Source organism: Rhincodon typus, chromosome 1 (genome assembly GCF_021869965.1).
Source record: "Rhincodon typus isolate 14 chromosome 1, sRhiTyp1.1, whole genome shotgun sequence".
Lineage (NCBI taxonomy): Eukaryota > Metazoa > Chordata > Chondrichthyes > Orectolobiformes > Rhincodontidae > Rhincodon > Rhincodon typus.
The window spans coordinates 36,540,951-36,562,636 of record NC_063332.1 but is presented as its reverse complement, the minus strand read 5'-3'; the positions used below and the strand labels follow the sequence as shown (position 1 = coordinate 36,562,636).

Below are 21,686 nucleotides of genomic sequence, written 5' to 3'. Positions count from 1 at the left end.
CGTCTGTTGCGATGTCAAAATCCTGGAATTCCTTCCCTAATGGCATTGTGGGTCAACCTATGACGTGTGGACTGCAGCAGTTCAAGAAAGCAGCTCACCTTCACCTTCTCAAGGACAACTAGGGACAGGCAATAAATGCTGGCCAGCCAGCAGCCCCACATCCCATGAGTGATTAAAAAATAACGGCACGCTGGCTTAGTGGTTAGCACTGCTGCCTCACAGCGCCAGGGACCGGGGTTCAAGGGATTCTATGATCTATGATCTTCTATGAACTATGCTGGCAGACCCAAACATTTCAGTTATGTAGTTCCTTTCTTCATTCAAATTCACATGCATTTAAATTAACTTACTACTTGGAAAGCAAATGTCTCCTATTTTACTCATAAAAATCTCATATAGATCAATGAGGTGACATTTAGCTACAGAAAACAATATTTATATTGAGAATGCATAATTTTGTTTTTAATGAATGCAATGTATTTTAAAATCAAACTCATAGAAATGTATATTTTAAAACAAAGTAGAGCTTTAATCATCTTCATTCTGTGATCTTTAAACTATAAGAGGACACACTTTAAGAGTACAAAGAATTAAACCAAAGTACTGCTTAGGTACTGTACATAATGTATGATGTGACACGGTAAAGAGTCATGAAAACTATTTGTTGCTTTTCAAAGCATTTTTTGCACTTTATTTTTGTTCAAAAATCTAAAACTACAAATTTGAGAAAATTTAAAAAGAAACAAAATCTTATAGTGAAGACAATTTTTTTTTACAATTAAAAACAAAATCCATTCCGTTCCATGCTTTTATAATCCATTCCTCCAATCACAATTATAGTTATCAAACTTTACCGTCCCAACTGTTTTCAAATTATAGCGCAGGAGATGACAGTCCTGTCTCCTTGGCAATAGTACAAACTACTATGAAAGATCGAGGGTTATATCAATGCTCCTTGAAGAATATGTATGGAAGTGTGTCCTGTGAGTTTGACTTCACCACTGAAGGTATCAGAAAAAAATGCCAAATATCCGATTATAGTTTTACAATAAAATTATGGAAGAGGTGCACATGGAGTGATAATCAATTTGTCTTTATTCCCCAGTTCTGAATGAGCTTCTTAGTTATCAAGTTGTTGAAGGTACTGCCCTTTTTAAGTCTACAAATTACATTTTATGTAGATGAGATAAAAGTTTCAGTTGTACATGTTACAACAAATGAATACAGTTTAATATCATTGATTCTCTGTCTTAAAAAGCTACAAGTATATAAAGAATGATATCAGAATATTTGTGTTTAATAGAATTCAAAGCACTATTGACATTTTACAATATTTTTCATAAGTGCATTTCAAAGAATGGTGGTTTGTTGCTGAAAAATAATTACATATTTTCCTGCCACCTGAATTAGTTGATTTTAAACCTTTTGTTTGAATAACTAGGGCACGGCTGCATCGAGTCAAACAATTACAATGATCTTCATGCTTTCCCTGATTCAGGGGCAGGTGAGATACTAATGTATACTGTGATGTCTGTAAGTTTTTTAACATGTGGTCAGTCTACAAATGAATTGACTGCATGATGCCATTTGCTACAAGCCTCCTTTAATTTGATTTGTCTATGGTCTAGTTGTAGAAATATGGGGCCATATTTTCAATATCAAGACGATTAACTTGAGTCAGGAAATTTCCAAGGCCCCTCGGTTAAAACTTATTCTGAATCATGGAATTTTCACTCTGACGAGTACAGTTGCAGGGTAGAATGGCAAAGTGTATGTAGTGCCCAGGACAGCTCTGTGCCAAGGCAGTGTGATGATAAGTCCCACCTTGGTTCGTTGGGATTTCCTTTGACTTGTTTTAGAACTCGTTGAGTGCTGTAGCTTTCGCATCACCTCAGCATCACACCCACCTGATTGTCTCTCATCATCTCCCAGTTACCTGAAGGCCACCGTACGACCTCCCCTCACCCACCATGATTCTTCATACCCTCCATGCCAAAACAGTGCAGTCCCATGGCCCATCATTTCCTCCGTGCCAAGTCAATGCCAACCCATGCCTCCCACTGTCTCTGCTTGGCCCTTCATGCCGTATGTGACCAGTCAATACCAACTCATCCAGCATGCACCAAGGGAAGATTTCAAGAGCCATGCTGTAATGATACCGGATAAGATCTGCAAATGTTTTTGCCTATCAGGCTATTGATCAGCAATGTTTCCTATCATTTTTTTTCCCTCACTGTGCATTGTTTCCAATGTGTCAGCACACCAGTCAGTGTGCCTACAGCAGCTGCACATGCAGGTTAGAGGGAACATTCATGACCAGTAACCTTTGTTAAAAAGTAGATAAAATTTGAAATTCCAATAGCTTATTGAGTGGATAAAGCCACAAGAAGCAATAGCTTTAAATAGCCAATAAACATTTTATTATGCAGGGGTCCATAAACAGCGAATATCATTTATCTCATATTTTAACATCCAGAACTAACAGGAGGCAAATATAAATTAACAGCCAAAGTATGGTTGAACACACCATAAACTGTACATTAAATGGCAACCGCAGTCAAACAGATCCTACAAATTTTCTCACCAACCCAACCAGATGGCAGTGATCATTGTAACTCGAGCTGGAGACCTGCAGGGCTGCCCAGCCCTTCAGGTTGCAAGTTCCGCATTACTAATAGCCAACATCGTCATGTACTGTTTCCCCATTGAAGCCAGGGTCGTGGTGACTGTCAGTGACACCCCGTCCTGCAATACCCTGACCCTTCCCATGTTATCTCTGCATCCTAGCATGCTGCCTCCAGTCCCACACTGGACGTTCCCAACTTTCCAAAAACAGCACTGTCATCCTGTTATCAGCCCTTGATGTTTCGGATTAAAACGCCAAGAACTGACCGTGTCCCATTTCCTGAACAATATGGAACCCTGACTGACCAAACCATGAACTGATCTCTATGCAGTTTCCTGACTGACTTGCCAATAGTCTCAGGACTGTTTGGATTTGACCTACAGGACTGACCATGGCTCACTCCTTGAACCGTGAGGACATGATCCTTGGGGCCTGATTGCATTAAGCAGCCTTTGGGCTGTGATCGGATGATGCCTTTGACTATGCAGGACTCCTTTATTGACTACAGTTCCCCTTGCCTGATCTAGACATGACTCCCTTTAGATTCTCAGACATGGAAACTTGTTTGAAATGCATACAGCATGTTCACCACGTTATGGTATGCGCTGTAAGTATAACATTGATGTAACATCTTGCCATTCAGCAACATGTCTGCCCCGTTATCTGATCATTGCTGGTAAACATGGCAAGGTACCTGGCTTTTAGATGAAACTAAAAGGCAAGGCAAGGCAAGATGGAGTGACTGTGAGTCTCTGAGTTCTGAATTAAGTGGCAATGCGCTAAAATGTAAGGCAGGTCAAGGCAGAGATGTTGTTAGCATTGAACTAAGTGTAAAGTGAGTGAGTGGTAAAAGAGCAAACTAAGAGACCTCAGATGCACCCTGCTTCAATGCATGAGATGGGTACCTGTTGCTGCACGCAAAGCAGTCTTGCAACAGCATTAAAATGGAAGGTGATGTTGAGCTCCAAAGTGCAGTCTTGAAGTATGGAATTGTATTATAAGTTAGTCAAAGACACATCATGATTAGTGCTTTGCCAATGCTGAGGGGATGTAATGGCCTCGTGGTATTATCACTGGACTGTTAGTCCAGAGACCCAGGTAATACTCTGGGGGCCTAGGTTTGAATCCTCATGGTGGAATTTGAATTCAATAAATATCTGGAATGAAAAGTGTAATGATGCCCATGAAACCGCTGCTGATTGTCGGGAAAAACCCATCTGGTTCACTAAATGTCCTTCAGGGAAGTGAAAAACTGCCATCCTTACCTGGTCTGGCCTACATGTGACACCAGATCCACAGCAATGTGGTTGACTCTTAAATACCCTTAGGGCATTTGGGGGTGGATAATAAATGCGGGCCTAGCCAGCAATGAATAAATAAAAAAAACTTCCATAGATTGAGAGTGCCAGCTGCTGCTGTCCACGGAGCGTGCCCTAAGGTATTGGGTAATGTTGGCCAAGATGGAGTTCTAAAATAGATGCCAATGGGCTATAGCTATCAGGTAATCACTCAGAGTTTCAAGTTGGGAATTAACGCTATCTGGTTTTCACCAGTTGCTGGAAAATAGCAACTTGCATATAAAATATGCGAAATTAGTAATTAATAAGATATTAAGGCATGCAAACAGGCCCTTCATTGCTTACAAATGAGATTCTCAACTAGCCATTCAAGCCTTAAGAGGAAATTTGACTCTTTGTTTTCTCAATGTCAAGAATCTCATTTTCCAATCTTGCTGTATTTTCCCAAGTTTCTCGCTATTGCCAGTGTCATTCACATACTGCAAAAGGTCTGCCATCTGTGTCAGGCGAGAGGGTTTTGTCCCCTTTCTTTTGAGGATGTAGCATCTGATTTTTCTCAACAGTTGGTTCTATTCAACCTCAGTAGTTGTCAGGCGTCAAACTTACAATGCCCCAGCAACTATTGACTTCCCTGCTGCTGTGGCTCAGTAGTTAGCACTGCTGCTTCACAGCACCAGGGACCCAGGTTTGACGCCACCCTTGGTCAACTGTCTGTGTGGAGTTTGCACATCGTCCCCGTGTCTGCGTGGGTTTCCTCCGGATGCTCCAGTTTCCTCTCACAGTCCAAAGACGTGCAGATTAGGTGGATTGGCCATGGTAAACTGCCCACCATGTCCAGGGATGTGTGGGTTAGGTGGATTAGCTCTTCTCCCAGCTCTTCAATGGCTAACACTCAAAGGGCGGTCAGAGGGAAAAAGGGAAAAGGTTCTGCTCAAAATTGCCCTAAAACATGGAGACATTAACCCCATGGATTGGGAGGAGAAAGATCATTGACAGGCATGGAGTTAATTCCTTTAGGGGAAGGCAATGGCCTAGTGGTATTATCACTGGACTGTTAATCCAGAGACCCAGATAATGTTCTGGGGACCTGGGTTTGAATCCCGGCATGGCAGGTAGTGAAATTTGAATTCAATAAATATCTGGAATTTAGAATCTAATGATGATCATGAATCTATTGTCGATTGTTGGAAAAGCCCATCTGTTTCACTAATGTCCTTTAGGGAAGGAAATGGTTTGTCTTCATTGAAAACACTGTATTAAACTTGCATTTCTTTTCTCATTATGTTGAAGGTGTAATGCTTGATCTTAGAATTACTGGAATGTCAATTACGGCAGTAATGAACACACATCAAATGTTCAGTGCCCAATATGAACTTGCCTAAACTAACCGAGTGAATATTCAGCAGTAGCTACTTGTCCCAAAATATCATTCAATATTTTGAGTTGTACTTGTATATTTTCTAACAATTTACGTTGCTCAGCATGCTTCTCGTGAAAAAGCTCTTGGCAACAACTTTTTTTTAATTCATTCATTTATGGAATGAGGGCATCACTGGCTGGGCAGCATTTATTGCCCATCCCTAATTGCCCAGAGGGCAGTTAAGAGTCAACCACATTACTGTGGGCCTGGAGTCACACATAGGCCAGACCTGGTAAGGATGGCAGTTTCCTTCCCTAAAGGGCATTAGGGAACCATATGGGTTTTTCCCCAACAATTGATAATGGATTCACAGTCATCATGAGATTCTTAATCCCAGATATTTTGATTGAATTCAAATTCCACCATCTGCCAGAACAGGTCCCCAGAACATTATCTGGGTCTCTAGGTTAACAGTCCAGCGATAATACCACTAGACCATTGGCTCCCTACGAGTGATGATGAAGCAATGGTGAAATTGTTGCAAGCCGGTGAGTTGGAAGGGAACTGTCTCATGGTGGTGCTGTCATTTAACTGCGGGCCTCTTAGTTCTAGGCAGTAGAGGTAGATGTACATATATGGAAGGTATTGTGAAAAGAGCCCCGGTGAGTTGCTGCTTGACATTTTGTGGATGGTATATGCTGCACCCATGGTGCACTGGCAGTGGCAGGTAGGAATGTTTAATGTGTGTTGAGATGCCAATCAAGTGGGTTCACAGTCTCATAGTCAATCCCTCAAACTACAATAACATTATTTTCTCATTCTTATATTTTAGGAGAGAAGATTGAGTTGTTACAACCCATAATCGAAAAGGATCTCACAAATGAGTGCAATTTTGATGTCAAGATGTGTGGCAGTATTGCAACAGAAGAGTTACATTTTGGTGAAGGATTGCACCGAAAAGCATTTAGGACTAAAGTTATTTATGGCCTTTTACCTCTGTTCGATCCTGGACATAGGTGTGTCTTAAAAATTCACAATGCCATTTCGCATGGAACCAAAGCAAACAGCGAGCTCATAAAACAGAACTATGTACTGGCAGTACAGGTAAAATATACAGATTGACATAAGAAAGCAGCTCCTTGAAATATCCTGTATGGATCACGCAAAACTGCTTTAATAAAAAAATTGTTTCAGCATACATTTAAAATGGTATGCCAAATGGAATTGTCAAACAAAGTCGATATTAATTATACAATGTATTATATCAATTATTTTATTTATTCATGAGATGTGGACATTGCTGGCTAAGCCAGCATTTATTGCCCATTCCTAATTACCCAGAGGACATTTAAGAGTCAATCAGATTGCTATGGGTCTGGAGTGACATGTAGGTCAGACCAGGTAAGGATGACAGATTTTCTTCCCTAAAAGACATCAGTGATTCAGATGGGTTTTTACAACAGTTGGCAATGGTTCCATGGTCATGATTAGACTAGCTTTTTATTCTAGTCCTTTTCAAATTAAATTCAAATGATCTGCCATGGCAGGATTCAAACCCATGTCCTCAAACCATTAGGATTAGTAAGCCAGTGACATTATCACTACACCACTACCTCCACGTCTATGCAATGTTTCTAGGTCTGATACCGCAAGCATGCATAATTTTTTCTTCCACAGATTTATTTCAGCCGTTTCTTCACAAAGCTTCTCTTCTTTAACAGAACATAATTAGGGGTTGATTTCTATCGCCTTTTGTGGTCAGTACATTGGGGTTGTTGCACAATGCCATTGCAATACTTTCTACTCAATTACTGTTAACATATGGATCAGCCACCTTTTTGTTTGGAGCAGTACTGGGCAGCCCAGGGACTTGCTAGAAATAGGCACTAGCCTTGTTGACCTGTGAAGTTCGATGAATGACGTCACTAGGACTACAGTACAATTTTGAAGTACCAATGCACAAATATTCTATACATTAACTTCCCATTAGTACTCACCACTGGGCAGCCTAACCAGAAAGCCTTAAGAAAACCCTGCTCAACAGTCAAAAGAATTTGTAAAGCGTGTTTGTAAATAATTAGTATCAAGTGAGAAAGAGCACTAATCCTTCTCAAAAATCTAGCACTGTGATCATGAGCTTTTACTGTCTCCCACTGTAACTTTGCAGTAATGTGTTGATCTTCCCTTCCACTGCAAGTTGATATGGTCAGGTCTCGAAGTGTTACCATTGTTTGGACAGTAGGTGTTCTTGCTGTTGGATTCCTTTGAACAGATGAATGTTCAACAGGTCATGAAGTTAGGCATCAGGAGGTCTAATTTTTTACAGATGGACTCAACATTTTGGAATCAGGTTAAGAGGGTTTCTAATTATTTTACGGCCTCCCAGTTCTTCACAGGCAAAGATGGCACAGCTTTGTCATTGTCAGCATTCTTGCAGCCTTTAGTTTCTTCCTTATAATGACTATCTTAGTCTTAAATAAATACATAATCTCAAGCTAGTTTTGATCATGTGATTGAAACTGGTGTTGTTTATCTGTAAGGCTTAACAGAAAGCTATTTCTGTGTAATAGGATAATGGATGAGCACCTTCACACTTACATAAGATGAATTGGTTGTTGTCCACTTCTCATTGTTAGAGTTCCCAATCATAGCCATGGAGTCTGAACTTGAATTTTAGGTGAATCTTCAAACAATTGCAAGTGAAGTGCCAAAAATGGGGTCCTTAAGGGTGTATCCATCCAACCTTAATTAAATTGGAACAGAAATTGCTGGAGAAACTCAGCAGATCTAGCAACATCTGTGGAGAAAAAACAGAGTTAACGTTTCCAGTCCAGAGTCACTCTTCTGTTTTCTGTGTTTGGTTTAGATCTCCAGCATCCGCAGCTCTTTGTTTTATTTAATTAAATGGACATTCTCTGGAAAATCTGAGCTAGTATATCTTGACTAAACAAAGGTCACCTAACGCTTGTCGTTTCGTAACAGTTCATCAGTGTCCATTTTTAAATATGAAGACTGTTCCAGAAGTATCTAAATGAACATAGGTTACAAATTTAAAGTCATGAATATGACATGCTTTCACTGGACATGACACGGGTATATGTGGAAGTCTCAGTTTTAACCCAACCCGCAGGGTGGATTTGGGTCAGTTGAATGTTTTGCAGCCCAACTCCCCCTCCCTATGCCCCCATGTTATGCTCCATTGACATCAAATTTTGTAAGACCCAACAGATCTAAGTCTATGTAGAATGTTTATAAGGCTGCAGTTAGAGGTGCAGGATTGACTTTGCAATACAATAATTATATTAATGTTTTGGAGAAAGTACAACACAGCTGAAATCTAAGAGATTTAGATCAGAGTGAAGGAGAAACTTTTTCAACCGGAGTTGTGAGGCTATGGAATTCATCTCCAGGGTTAGTAGTTGACGTAGAAACAATGTCAACATTTAAGATCAGTTTGGATAGGTATATGAAGGAAAAGTGGGTTAAAGTTCATGCAAGTGCATAACAGGGTGGGCAAATGGAATTAGAAGTATTTTCTCATGGGCAAGGTAAACAACAACATGGACTAATTGAGTTGAGTGGCCTTTTCCGATGTTGTAATCAGTGTACAAACTTTCATGCGGTGATGCTGTCTTATTTTCAATTGATTTTGTTTATTTGGTCATGGGATGTAGGCATCGCTGGCTTGGGCAACATGTTTTGGCTAAATTCTAATTGCCCTTCTGAAGGTAGTGTTCAGCTGCCTTCTCAAACCTCTACTTAAAAACTGCAAGGACTGCGGATGTTGTAAATCAGGAACAAAAACAGCAGTTGCTGGAAAAGCTCAGCAGGTCCAGCAACATCTGCGAAGAAAAATTCAGAGTTAACATCACTATACCTAAAACGTTAACTCTGATTTTTTCTTCACAGATGCTGCCAGACCTGCTGAATTTTGCCAGCAACTTCTGTTTTTGTTCCACTACTGTCCATGGTGGGTCGATGCAAGCATACCAACATTTCTGTTAGGAAGGGAGTTCCAGGATTTTGACCCAGTGATACTGATGGCATGATAATATAGTCCTGTGTCAGAATACTACATGGCCTTGGAAGGAAGCTTGGGGATGGAAGTGTTACCATGCAGCACTGCCCTTGTTCTTCTGGGTACTAGAGGTGGCACATGAGGAAGGTGCCATCAAAGATTTGATTTAAAAGTATCAACAGTAGGAATGGTTACTGTAACTAGAGCACAAGGATGATAAATGTCTGTTTCTATTACAGTGGACTAAAAAACCTTGTTGTTTACTTTTAGGAATGCCATGTACAGAGTGCTGCTCGGCAATATGGCAACATGTTTTCTGCAGAGGGGACATTATTAGAAGGCTTTGGCGAAGCTCCTGAGTGAGTAAATGTGTTTTTTTTTACTGGGTGGATCTTCAGTTGACTGTGCTATCAGACTACATAGTCATTTGTATTAACGTTGATTCTAAAAACTGAAGTGAGCATAGTAATGAGAATGGTCATAATACTGTAAATTCTGATACTGCCAACAAAATGCTGCCATGCAAGCGCGTCTTATAAGTTACATTCCATTAGTGGAATCTAATAAATGGACCTGAACAAATGTGGGCTATGGCAAGAAATATGGCAGAATCAAGCCACATGTCTGGCAAAACCTATCTCAACTAAGCTCTGGACATGCGGTGAAATTCTTGCCAGTTTGTGATTCCTTGCCTATTAAGGAGAATTATTGCTTCTTAACCACCTTATTAATGGCACATAGGATCATAGAATTTTACAGTACAGAAGGAGGCCATTCAACTCATCTTATCTTTACTGGTTCCTGAAAGAGCTACCCAGCTAGTCCCACTCTCCAGTCTTATCTCTGTAGCTTCTAACTTCATCACTTTCAAATATATATCCACCTTACTTTTGAAACTGCTGATGATATCTGCCTCTACCACTCTCCCAGGTAGTGGATTCCAAATCCTAACAACTCTCTGTGTAAGGAAGTTTCTCCTCATCTCACTCCTAGCCCTTTTGCTGAAAATCTTTGAATTGTGACCCCTACTTACTGACATACCAACTAGCGGAAACAGAATATCCTTCCCTACCCTTGCAAAATTGTTCATAATTTTGAACACCTCAATAAGGTCACCTCTTAATCTTCTCTGCTCCAGGGAGAATTAGCCCAATCTCTATAATCTTTCTTTGTATCTAAAATGTTTCATTTCTGGTATCATCCAAGTAAATCTCCTTTGAACCCTCTCCAGGGCTTTAACATCCTTCCTTAAATAAGGTGCCTAGATTCCAGTCTTGCCTCATTTCTAACTTATCATCCACTGCAAGCAAATCAGCGGCCAAGAATTCTTGATTTGGGACTCAGAGCGGGTACCTGATGACTTCAGCTTATTGCTGGCTGAGATGAGCCTCCACGTAACAGTATCTCAACATGCACCCCATGTACATGGACATTGGTAGTCGGCAAGTGGCAATCTCTAAGAACCCTCAAAGCAGTTCTCCAGTACACTGAGAGTGTGCTTTTATACTTCAACACTGCACCTTGTGCTTCGGCAGCAACAATGGTTGTAATGCTGCAGCAAGGACACTTGGCATTTGTGGACATGCACCAGCTCATGGATTGGATCAGGCTGCATCACCAAGCTGTTTGCTTGCTCTCTTAGTGTTCGGTCATTTTGAGCCTACCTGGATACTCTAGCATCACTGCTTTGTCTTACCTTTTACCACCTTGCTCCTCAGCTGGAGATACCAGGCTCACAATACTGCCTTTCCATTTAGTGCAGACACAAAGCCAGGAAGCTTGTCATGGTTTCCAGCAGCCAAGTCAAGGGAGGTAACCTCCAGTCAAGAGGTCCCAGCACATTCAGTCAGGGACAGCATCTAATACCAGTCCAAGAGTTTGAAAACAGTTATTCAGGTCTACATAAGGGATGAGGAGCTGAATTACAGCCAGCCTGTCACCCACCTTCACTCTTTCTGCCTTATTATGGGCTGATTTCATATGGGAATGATAGAGGACCCGTTTTTAATGAACGTTGGTGGCACAGTTATTACATTTGGTGCAGGTGGATGTCACTGGCTGGTCCAGCATTTTTTGCCCATGCCTAGTTGCCCTTGAGAAGGTGATGGTAAGCTGCAGTCCATGTGCTGTAGATACATGATCAATAAGGTTAAGATGGGAATTCTGAGATTTTGACCCAGTGATACTAAAGGAACAACGATATATTTCCAAGTCTGTACTTGGAGGAGAACTTGCAAGTGGTGGTGTTCACATTTATCTGTTGTCCTTGTAGGTGGTAATGGTTGAATGTTTGGCAGGTGCTAGCGAAGGAACCTTGGTGAATTCCTGCAGTACCACTTGTAAATTGTACACACTGCTGCCACTGAGCATCAGTGGTGGAGGGAGTGGATGCTTGTGGATGTGTGCCAATCAAAAAGGCTGCTTTGTCCTGGATGATGTCAAGCTTTGTGAATGTTGTTGGAACTGCACTCATCCAGGCAAGTGGGGAGTATTCCATTGCCAGCTTGTACCTTCTAGATGGTGGACAGGCTTTGGGGAGTCAGGTAGTGAGTTGCTCAGTGCGAGATTCCTTTATCAAAATTTGATAGATTAGATCTGGAGAATGGAACACATTCCCATTTCAGGAATACTGAGGCCACTAATACACACATTGCCATCCTTTTTCAGATGACTTCATGCAGCCCAGAACTGAACATGGAAACTTCTCACCTGCATGATTCAGTTACACATTTCTGAATAATTTAATTAACAATCATGCTGATTTCTGATTATAGTTCATGTTCTTTTAGTTATTGCAATTAAATAACAAGTGTTTTTTTGTTACCCAGTGGCAAGAGTTACACATCCTGTGTAGATGTTACACAGTCATGTTTCTTTTCTAGAGTCATTCCCATTTATCTCGTTCATTGTCCAGCAAACGACGTCCCTTATGCAACAATAGAAGAGGAACTGATTGGGGAGTTTGTTAAGTATTCGATGAAGGATGGCAGAGAGCTGAATTCTGGTAGGAAAGAATCTGATGTCGGTCTGAAATGTTGTACATTTCAACATTGGGTTTATCAATGGACAGAAGGCAACCTCCTTGTCACAGATATGCAAGGTATATACAATGTACTGCTTTGAAACCATTTATAAGAGTATGTGTAAGCACGTGCTCATAGATATGTAGGATGATCAGTTTAAGTGTGTTAACTGTTCCAATATAAGAATATAAAGGAATGTTGTAATTACCATGGAATCACACAGCATTCAGTCCATTACTCCTCTTTTGAGGAAACCATCCAATTAGTGCTACACCTGCGCTTTACCCATAACCCTTGATTTATTTTTATCTTTCATGTATAAATCCAGTCAAAATGTAAGTATTCAAGTTCTGTCTCTCAATCTGTGCTGCACTTACTGTTGTAGCGCATTATCATCATTGTAGATTTCCCACACAGATAGGCCAATCTTATTAGTTCCCTGTTTACTGAAATAAAATTCAGCTGGCACAAGGGCATAGTCAGTATCTGAAAGAAAATGTGAAGTTAACATTTTAGACAGCAAGGATGCATTCCCTGCTCACTTTACAAGTCTTTCACGTTAACCTATTTTTTTTTAGATCCTGCTAAATTGCATTGCTACCATTTTAGATGTCCAATATTCACAGATTTTCATTTTGTTTCCACTTAAGGAATAACTTTTGTCTGAATATTTACAGCATTTGTAAACAAAACATACTCTTTCCAATTGTTTCTCTGTAGGTGTTGGAATGAAATTAACTGACGTTGGAATAGCAACCAGTCGAAAAGGGTACGTGAAGAAAATGATGAGCTGTACTTTTACAGTAGCTTATTCTCTGTATCTTAATGATGCTGCAACAGCATTTTCTCTGTTGCTAGACGGATGTCATGTATCTGTAATGTTATTACTGTAAATTACTTGCGAAAGTTTTAATCAGAAATAGTAAGACTATCTTAAAAGTGCTGCATTGAAGCCCCATCAAGAATATTATCAAAAGAATGGAAGTTTAAATTTTGATTTCCTCTCATGCTTAACTCTCCCCTTTTGTACCTATTCGGTGCTGAGTTTCAGTATCGTTGATGTCAGTGGGCATAAGGTTATGTTTGACAAATACTTTTCAGTTTATTTTTGAGGCTGCAAATTGTAAAGTAGATTAAGGGAGCCAGTAGGTGTAATATAATTAGATTTCCAAAAAGCAGTCAGTAAGGTGGCACACAAAAGTTCATTTCTTAACATAGGGGTTTGTGGAGTGAGGGATAATATCTGAGGATTGATGGAGAATTAGTTTCTGGACAGAGAGTAGAGAATGGAGCATTTTCAAACTGTTCTCCTGCCTGGAATGTTACATGGGACAGGCAAGGCCTAAGACGAACACTTAGTTGCTAATTATAGGATATTCAAGGGCACATCCCATCCAACCTCAGTTTTATGCAGATGTGTGGAGTTCAGGTAGGGGAAGAACCCAGAATGTCACCCTCCTCGGATTTTGGGAGGAAGAAGCGACACATCCCTCAAGTTTCTCCATTCCACATCAAATCCCATCCCACTGGTGCTCCGTAATCCTCCCTGGCATTTCCATTCCCCCTCTTCCCAACTGCCTTTTGGGCTGCACTTTTCCCACTTCACTGGACCCCAGGACTTAGGGTGGCAATGATGCATGTCCTTAGCCAAATGGTAGAGATGGTGATCACTGTCACTTGAGTGGCCTTCACTGAGGCTGTGGCCAGGACAGGGGTGCAGTGTTTCCAATGGAGCAGAGGGTTGTTGCAGGGCAGGGAAGGTTGGAAGTATATATCCAAGGGTCTGTGTGGGGATGAAGTGATGTGGCCTGTGTCATGTCTTGGGGGTGGGGGAAGGGGGGAGTTAGGGTGGGATGGGGGGTTGGTTTGGTCAGGGTAGGGGATGTGGAATGAACAGATTGATGTTAGAGCCAGAGAGTCTCTGAGTTGGATGGCTAGGCGAAGGGCAGGTGTTTAGATCAGGAGGGGATGAAGTTTGGGTGTTCATGGGGATAATTGAGGGTGTCAGTGGTAAGCAGGGTGTAGTTTTAGAGGTAGCCAGCAGTTAAAGAGGGTTTTAATCCTTCTGACCTTTCCTGGCCTAACTAGGGAAGTAAGTTTGTCTCTAATCCTAAGACACAGTCAGGAATATTTTTGAAGGGATCCACTTGCCTATCAGAAGTTCCAACTTCCAGGGTAATACCTGGAGAATAAGTTGTATCAGTGCATGTTCCCAAGTGAACTCAAGTCTAGGCTGCTGCCTTGACTGTTGTCCCGTTGGATAGAAGGTATGTGTAGTGCTGCGACAGAACAACAGAAATAGGATCAAAGCCTACCAAGGGAGGTTATGAAATTAGCCTCAATATATCTGACACCAGAAAAATAAAGACCTGAATCCTGGATTGTTGTAAAAAGACACTGATTTAGTAATATCCTCCAGTGGGGGAACCTCCCATCCCTGCCTAACCTGGTTATACGTGGCTGTAGTCCATACCATTTTATACTCTCAGAATAGCAAACTATTCAGTCATAAAATCAACTGTTTGCAAATGGCAATAAGCAATAGATGCCCATTTCCAATTTTGTCTGCATCCTGAGGAAACATTAAATAATATTGAGTTTATTTAGGAAATATGAACTTCACCAATGAAAGATCAATGATTCTGTACATTTTCATTTAATTTTATACTATTCAGCCATAGAACGTTTGCAGTTATATCCAATAATCATTATGCTGATTCAATTGCCAGCAACCCACGATACATGAGAAGCTCAATACCATTGAGGACCAAGTAGCCCATTGGATCAGCACCCCATCTACTACGTTATACATTCACTTCCTCTGTCACTAGCTTGGAGTACAATAGTGTGTACTGTGTGCAAGATACACTGCAGCAACTTGCCAAGGCTCATGTGGTGCCTATGCTGCATGAGGTGCAGAAATTCAAGAAGGTGTCACCATCTCAAGGATAATTACAGATAGGCAATACATGCTAGCTTTGGCAACTGCATGTAAATCTTATGAAAAAATAGTTAAAAGAAAACATTTTGCCATTCCTCCCTCCTTTATTCTGTGTATTGTACAACTGGCAACCCAGAATATTTAACCACGCAGAGATTATTTTTACCAAAGAGTTGTAAATTTGAAGTTGATAGTGATTAACCAATATACCCGAACACATAACATTTTCAAGAAGATGTGCAACTACAGCTGAAATATTTCCCAAAACATTTAGCACATTCAGATGATCAAACTACCTTCAGTTCAGAATCATTGATACAATAGCCAAATTTATTTCAAAGAAGAGAGATGATGACAATTCTTGTTTGGTGTAGTGAGTCACACATCTGCAATATAATGGCAGGTATTCAATCTATACAATGGTAGCCAGTAATGTGATTTCTCCCCTAGATCAGACAGTGACAGGCAGCCCAGCATCATCCCAGTGCTGATAGAAAATGGCAGCTCCCATTAAAACTAATGAAGCTGCTCTGGGATGCATGCTGTTATCTGCTCTACCTTGAAATACAATGTGATACAGAAGAAATGAACAGAAAGTTGATGCACCAAGTTACCACAACATAAAACAACATAAATAACAAAAAGATGTATCAGTAATTATGTATTGCCATATCTTTCTTTTGTTAAAAAAAGGCACCTGAGATGCCTTTTGTTGATATTTCGTATTGTTATGATCGCTATAGGGGCCAATAACTATTAAAATGAATCAAACTCCTGGTTAGTAGCTGAAAAATGTGCATCAAGATTTCACATTTAATAGCATTTATTGTATCAAATGACTAAAAAAAAACAACTGATTAAATACTACTTTCTTTGTTGGCAAATAAAATATAAAAAGTTCCTTGTTATTCATGACTCATCACACACTCTATTAAATTGCAATTCTTCTAGAAAACAGTTCACAGCTATTCCCAGCTTCCAAGAGGAACAGGAGTAAGCCATACAGCTCTCTGGGGTAGAGAATTATGAAGCTTCACCACTCTGAGTAAGCAAATTCCTCGTCATCACAATCTTAAATAACCTGTCCCTCATCCTAAGATTGTACGCCAATTGTCACAGGACACCAGGTTATAGTACAACAAGTTTATTTAAAGCCACAATATCTCGGAGCGCTGCTCCTTCATCAGGTGAAGTCACTTCATATGACCTTTGACTTTGTCCTCCCAGTCCAACACTGGCACCTCCAAATCAGATTTAGATCCATCCTATCATGTCCTGTAAGAAATTTCTGAATTTCAATTAGATTACCTCTCATTCCTAAAAACTCTTGTGAGTACAGACCCAGTTTCCTCAATTTCTCCTCACAAATCAACCTCAAGGATTGATAAGAAGACCAAACTGTACCTAATACTGCAGGTGAGATCATACCAAGGCTCTATACAACTGCCCCAAGACATTTTTACTTCTGTACCCAAAATCCACTTGAAATGAATGCCAACATACCATTTGCAAATGACTCAACGACAGCATCACCCTGACCCTTTGGGACACCCACACTTGTCGTACCATTTAAGAAATATTCATTGTGTTTTTTTTACCAATGAGAATAGCTTCACAGATGTTTACATTATATTCCATCTGCCATGTTCCAGTCCATTCACTTAACCGTCAAAATCTTCTTGAAGCCTCATGTACCCTCCTCAAAACTTAGTGTGGTTTGGTATCAACAGCAAATTTGGAAATATTCCAATTGATCCCCGTGTCCAAATTACTTACATAGATTATGAACAGCTGTTGAGCTTAGCACGGACCCTTGCAGTACCTGACTGATTTCAGCCTGGCACCCCTGAGAATGATCCATTTATTTCCATTTATTTCCTATGCTCCTGCTTTCTGTCTATTAACTGATTCCTAACCTGTGTGGGATCTTATTGAAGCCTTCTGAAAATCCAAAAATGCTACATCTGCTAATTCTCCTTTATCTATGCTGCAAGTGGCGTCCTCAAAAAACTCAAACATGTTTGTAAAACATGACTTCCTTTTCACAAATCAGTTTTCACCATGCCCGATTTTGGGATTATTTTTAAATGTTCAGCTCTCACATGCTTTGTACAACATTCTAATATTTGTCCTACAATGGACATCAAGTTAACAGGTCTATAATTCTCCATTCTCCATCTTCCTCCCATCTTTAAGAGTGGAGTTACATTTACTACCTTCCAATCAACAGAAACTTTTAGATTTATAAAATGTAGCCATCAATGCATCCACTTATCTCCATTACTCCCTTGTTACCTTCCGTTGAAACACTGGGATGTAGCCCATTTGATTCAAGAGATTTATCAGCATTCACTGCAGCTGACTTTTCAAGTGCCACCTCTTTTCTAATACTAATATATTTTAGCTTTTCAGTTCCACAGCCCTTGGTCACTTTGTATTTCTCAGAGGTTTTCTGCATTTTCTCCTGTGAAGACGGACACAAAGCAGAGGATGGTGAATCTGTGGAACAGAAGGTGTGAAAGCCAGGTCATTGAGTACATTTAAGACAGAGATAGATAGATAGTTTCTTGATTAGTAAGGGGATCAGTATTCTGGGGAGAAGGCAGGAGAATGTGATGGAGAAACATATCAGCCATGATCAAATGGTGGGGCAGACTTGATATGCCAAATGGCCCAACTCCTCTCCTACATCTTAAGGTCTTAGTTCCTCCCCATTTGTCTATTCTCCATTATAAATGTTCCTGTCCCTACGTGTAACAGACCCACATTTATCCTTTCTAACCTTTTTTCCCTTTTATATATCAATAGAAACTCTTTGAGTCCATCTTTATGCTCCTTGCTCTCTTACAATCATAGGCTATTTTAACTTTCCTTATTAGTTTCTTGGTCTTCCTTTGTTGCGTGCTAGATTGTTCCCAATCATCAGACGTACCACTTTCCTGGAGTCTGTAACGCAATCTCAAAATGGCTTCCTCGACACACTTTCCTATGGCATAGAAATACATTAACTATGTATCTAAGTAGAAATATTAATTTGTTATAGTTGAACCCAACTCCTTTTTATCTTGGTAATGAGATAGATCACAACGCAATTTCGTAGTTTAATATTTATACATCCTTCTGGGACTTCGGGAGGATCAGGGTTTACTCATTGTAGACTGCCATTATTGTCCCCCAAGAATAAATACCCACACCTCTCTTTCAATAAAACAATCCAAGTCAACCTCAGACCTCTAACACCTTATGGATGTACTTCAAAATCATACAAAATCCTAGCAGAGATAGGCCATTTGGTCCCTTAGTCAACTCCCCCATTCAATATAAATGTGACTTTTCTGAATTGTGGCTTTAATCCCCTCAAAAAATGCATGGCTGCCTTTTTGATCAAAAATCTTTCTGCCTACAGTTTAAAATTCCAGTTGGCTGGATCAGGTCTGGAAGCAAGTAGCAAAACCTCTAATTGCTTTATTTTTATTTGTCTCCCCAGCCCCATCCCATTTGGTTTCCACAGGAGATTATTGTTGCCATAAGTAGTTCTGGCACATGCCATAGATAGAGTAATAGACTAATGCAGCATGGAAACAGGCCCTTGAAGCTCAAACTGGTCCATGGTGCCCACTCATCTAGTTCCAGTTGCCTGCATTTGGTCCATATCTCTCTAAACCCTTCCCATCCATGTACCTATCCAAATGTTTATTTAAATGTTGCTATTGTACCTGCCTCAACCACTTTCTCTGGCAGCCCATTCCATATAAGCACCACTCTCTGCAATTGTAGGCTTCCTGCCATAGTATCTGAACTGCCACCATTCCCGGTATTTTGAAAACATTATGAAGTACGGCACTGTGGAGCGAATTACTTGCCTTGTCATGAAACCAAGCAATTATCACTTAGAAGGAGCAGAGCAATGCAATAAATTGGATAATACTTGTGCACTGTGTTTCAAAAAGGAGTTTTACAATTTCCGCTCTTTATGCCATTTTTATGAGGGTTTGACAGACTAAGGAGAAACAGAAGATGACAGACGTTTCCACGGAGAGTAGGCTATTTTGTGGAACATGTTAACACATTTCCCAAAATTCCTGTTTACAGCAGCAAACTGAAGTTGTATGCTTTCTTGGACTTGGGAACCAACGGGAACATTGTTATACTCATTATTTAAGAATAGAAGAATTCAGAATTTTAAAAAAAATTCTGTTCTGCTATTTTCGATCATGAGTGGTTGGAAATTATGAGAAATTGCAGCAATTATTTTCCAGATAATGCAAAGTGAAGAATCCCTTAAAGATCCTGAACTTATCAGGAATGTGCAGATTTATCTTTTGTTTTAGTGAGGGCAGGGCGAGGTGTATTTGAAGAAAATGATTGACTCTCCTTGTGCTGAGAAAAATATCAAATGGAACAAATAGGTTTTGCTGGGCCATTTTAAGGCAAGTTCATTTAACTGACTAAACCAAAAAGTGATAAAGTGATAAATATTTAACCACGCAGAGATTATTTTTACCAAAGAGTTATAAATTTGAAGTTGATAGTGATTAACCAATATACCCGAACACATCACATTTTCAAGAAGATGTGCAACTACAGCTGAAATATTTCCCAAAACATTTAGCACATTCAGATGATCAAACTACCTTCAGTTCATAATCATTGATACAATAGCCAAATTTATTTCAAAGAAGAGAGATGATGACAAACCAAAAAGTGATAAAGTGCAACAGTGCAGTTTAGTGGCATATTTGTGGTACTGCATGACCAAAATCTCAACTGGTGGCCCTTAAAGCTACACAAAAATTGTTTGAATGACAGAGTCCACTTCTGACTCATTTTGATAAAGGCAAAATCTTTACATTTCAGATTCACAATGGATGGAGCCTTTACCATTGATGGAGTTATGCAGCTACCTTTTCCAAAGCAAAACAGAAGATGCAGCATATCAGATAGTACTTCTTTATCAATAATCTATCTGCTCCTTTAATTCAAGTATAACAAAAGTACACAGAAGCTGCTGCACCAACAAGTAGACCTGTTCACAGCTGCAGGAGACAGGGTGGACAATACACAAAACAGGTCAGTGGTGTATCTCATTTCTTGTTTTTTCTCTTTCAGATACAAAGGATTTAAAGGGAACTGTTCCATTTCCTTTCTTGACCAATTCAAAGCTCTCCATCAGTGTAACGTATATTGTAAAATGATGGGTCTGAAATCTCTGAATCAATATAAACCCAAGAAGATTTCCCCAAAGAAGACCCAAGCATCACAACCAATCCCAAAATCAACAAAGAAAATGCCATCAAGTCCTCAAAGCACGAGAAGAAGCTTTGTAAAGAGTACATTTGGAGACAAAACTTCACAGAAACATTTATAAATGCTAGAAACAATCATTTCTGCTGCTGCATGGGCCATGTATCTTATTTGTGATGGTTATATAGCATCATATTGTCTAACATAAAGATTTTTGTCAAACTTATCAATGCAAGTGAAAAAAAAATACAAGAGTAAATTCATCAATCCCAGACATCCAGGAGGGACTAAACCTGAAGAGAACACACTGCACTACGCTATTGTAGCTATATTTGTGAAGATACCATAATCTGAATAGAATTTTAATGATCAATTACCTGGATGGTCTTAAGTCTCCAAAGTCCTTCACTTCATTGCTACCTGTTTCGCAGAATTTTATGGCTTCTGCTGTGGTTACTGCTATGCTGAATTTTATTTACTTTCATCAAGGTCCTGATCCATCAAACTACACAGTCTTCCTGCACTCAATGTTCTTTATGCATTAAAGTAAAAATTCATTGTGCCATCCCATGATATTTTCCCTCAGACTTCTGTTACTTCTCCTTTCCTCAACCTTCTTGTCCTACTAAGTATTTTTAATATCAAATGTGGTTTCATCCAATTACTATTTCTTGGCTTATCTGCTTTCTTACTTTGATTCAGCTTTTCTGGTGCTATGTACCATGTAATTTATCTGTTGACTTAGATTTCTTAAAATAAAAATAAGAAGCAAAGCCATCGCAATCTGCGATTTAGTCTTAAATGAATATAATTCTATTGTAAGGTTCTGTGACTATTTGAATTGTTGCAACCTCCAGCAGTTTATATCAGGTGAAATGAACCTCAGCTTATAATAAAGATATGGTGTATATGTTATATATGGAAGGGCCTTTCTTCTAATTTTTTTTAGTTTATTTCAATTTTATTTTGATGGAATAATCTCATGTTAAAATTCAGACAGAGGGTCAGTCCAGAATACAGTGTGATGCTGTGCTGAAGCCAATCATATCCAGCTCTATCTCATCAACATTTTTCTGGACTGCTTAACATCAATCTTGAATGTGCCATTTCAACATCAGGAAGACTGAAGCCACTGTTTACGAAACCCCTTCATAAACTTCACTCCCTTGGCAATTA

At 39.8% G+C, this 21,686-nt stretch overlaps 1 protein-coding gene across 1 annotated transcript; it reads left to right on the top strand.

The window, feature by feature from the left end:
* Positions 1-938: 938 nt before the first annotated feature.
* alpk2 (alpha-kinase 2) lies at positions 939-21,195 on the top strand. Its single transcript, XM_048603322.1, has 8 exons — positions 939-1,007; positions 1,106-1,141; positions 1,442-1,504; positions 6,117-6,388; positions 9,573-9,661; positions 12,185-12,402; positions 13,046-13,094; positions 20,376-21,195. The coding sequence occupies exons 1-8, from the start codon at positions 965-967 to the stop codon at positions 20,632-20,634; spliced, it is 1,029 nt and encodes a 342-aa protein (XP_048459279.1). The 5' UTR covers positions 939-964; the 3' UTR covers positions 20,635-21,195.
* Positions 21,196-21,686: the final 491 nt, after the last annotated feature.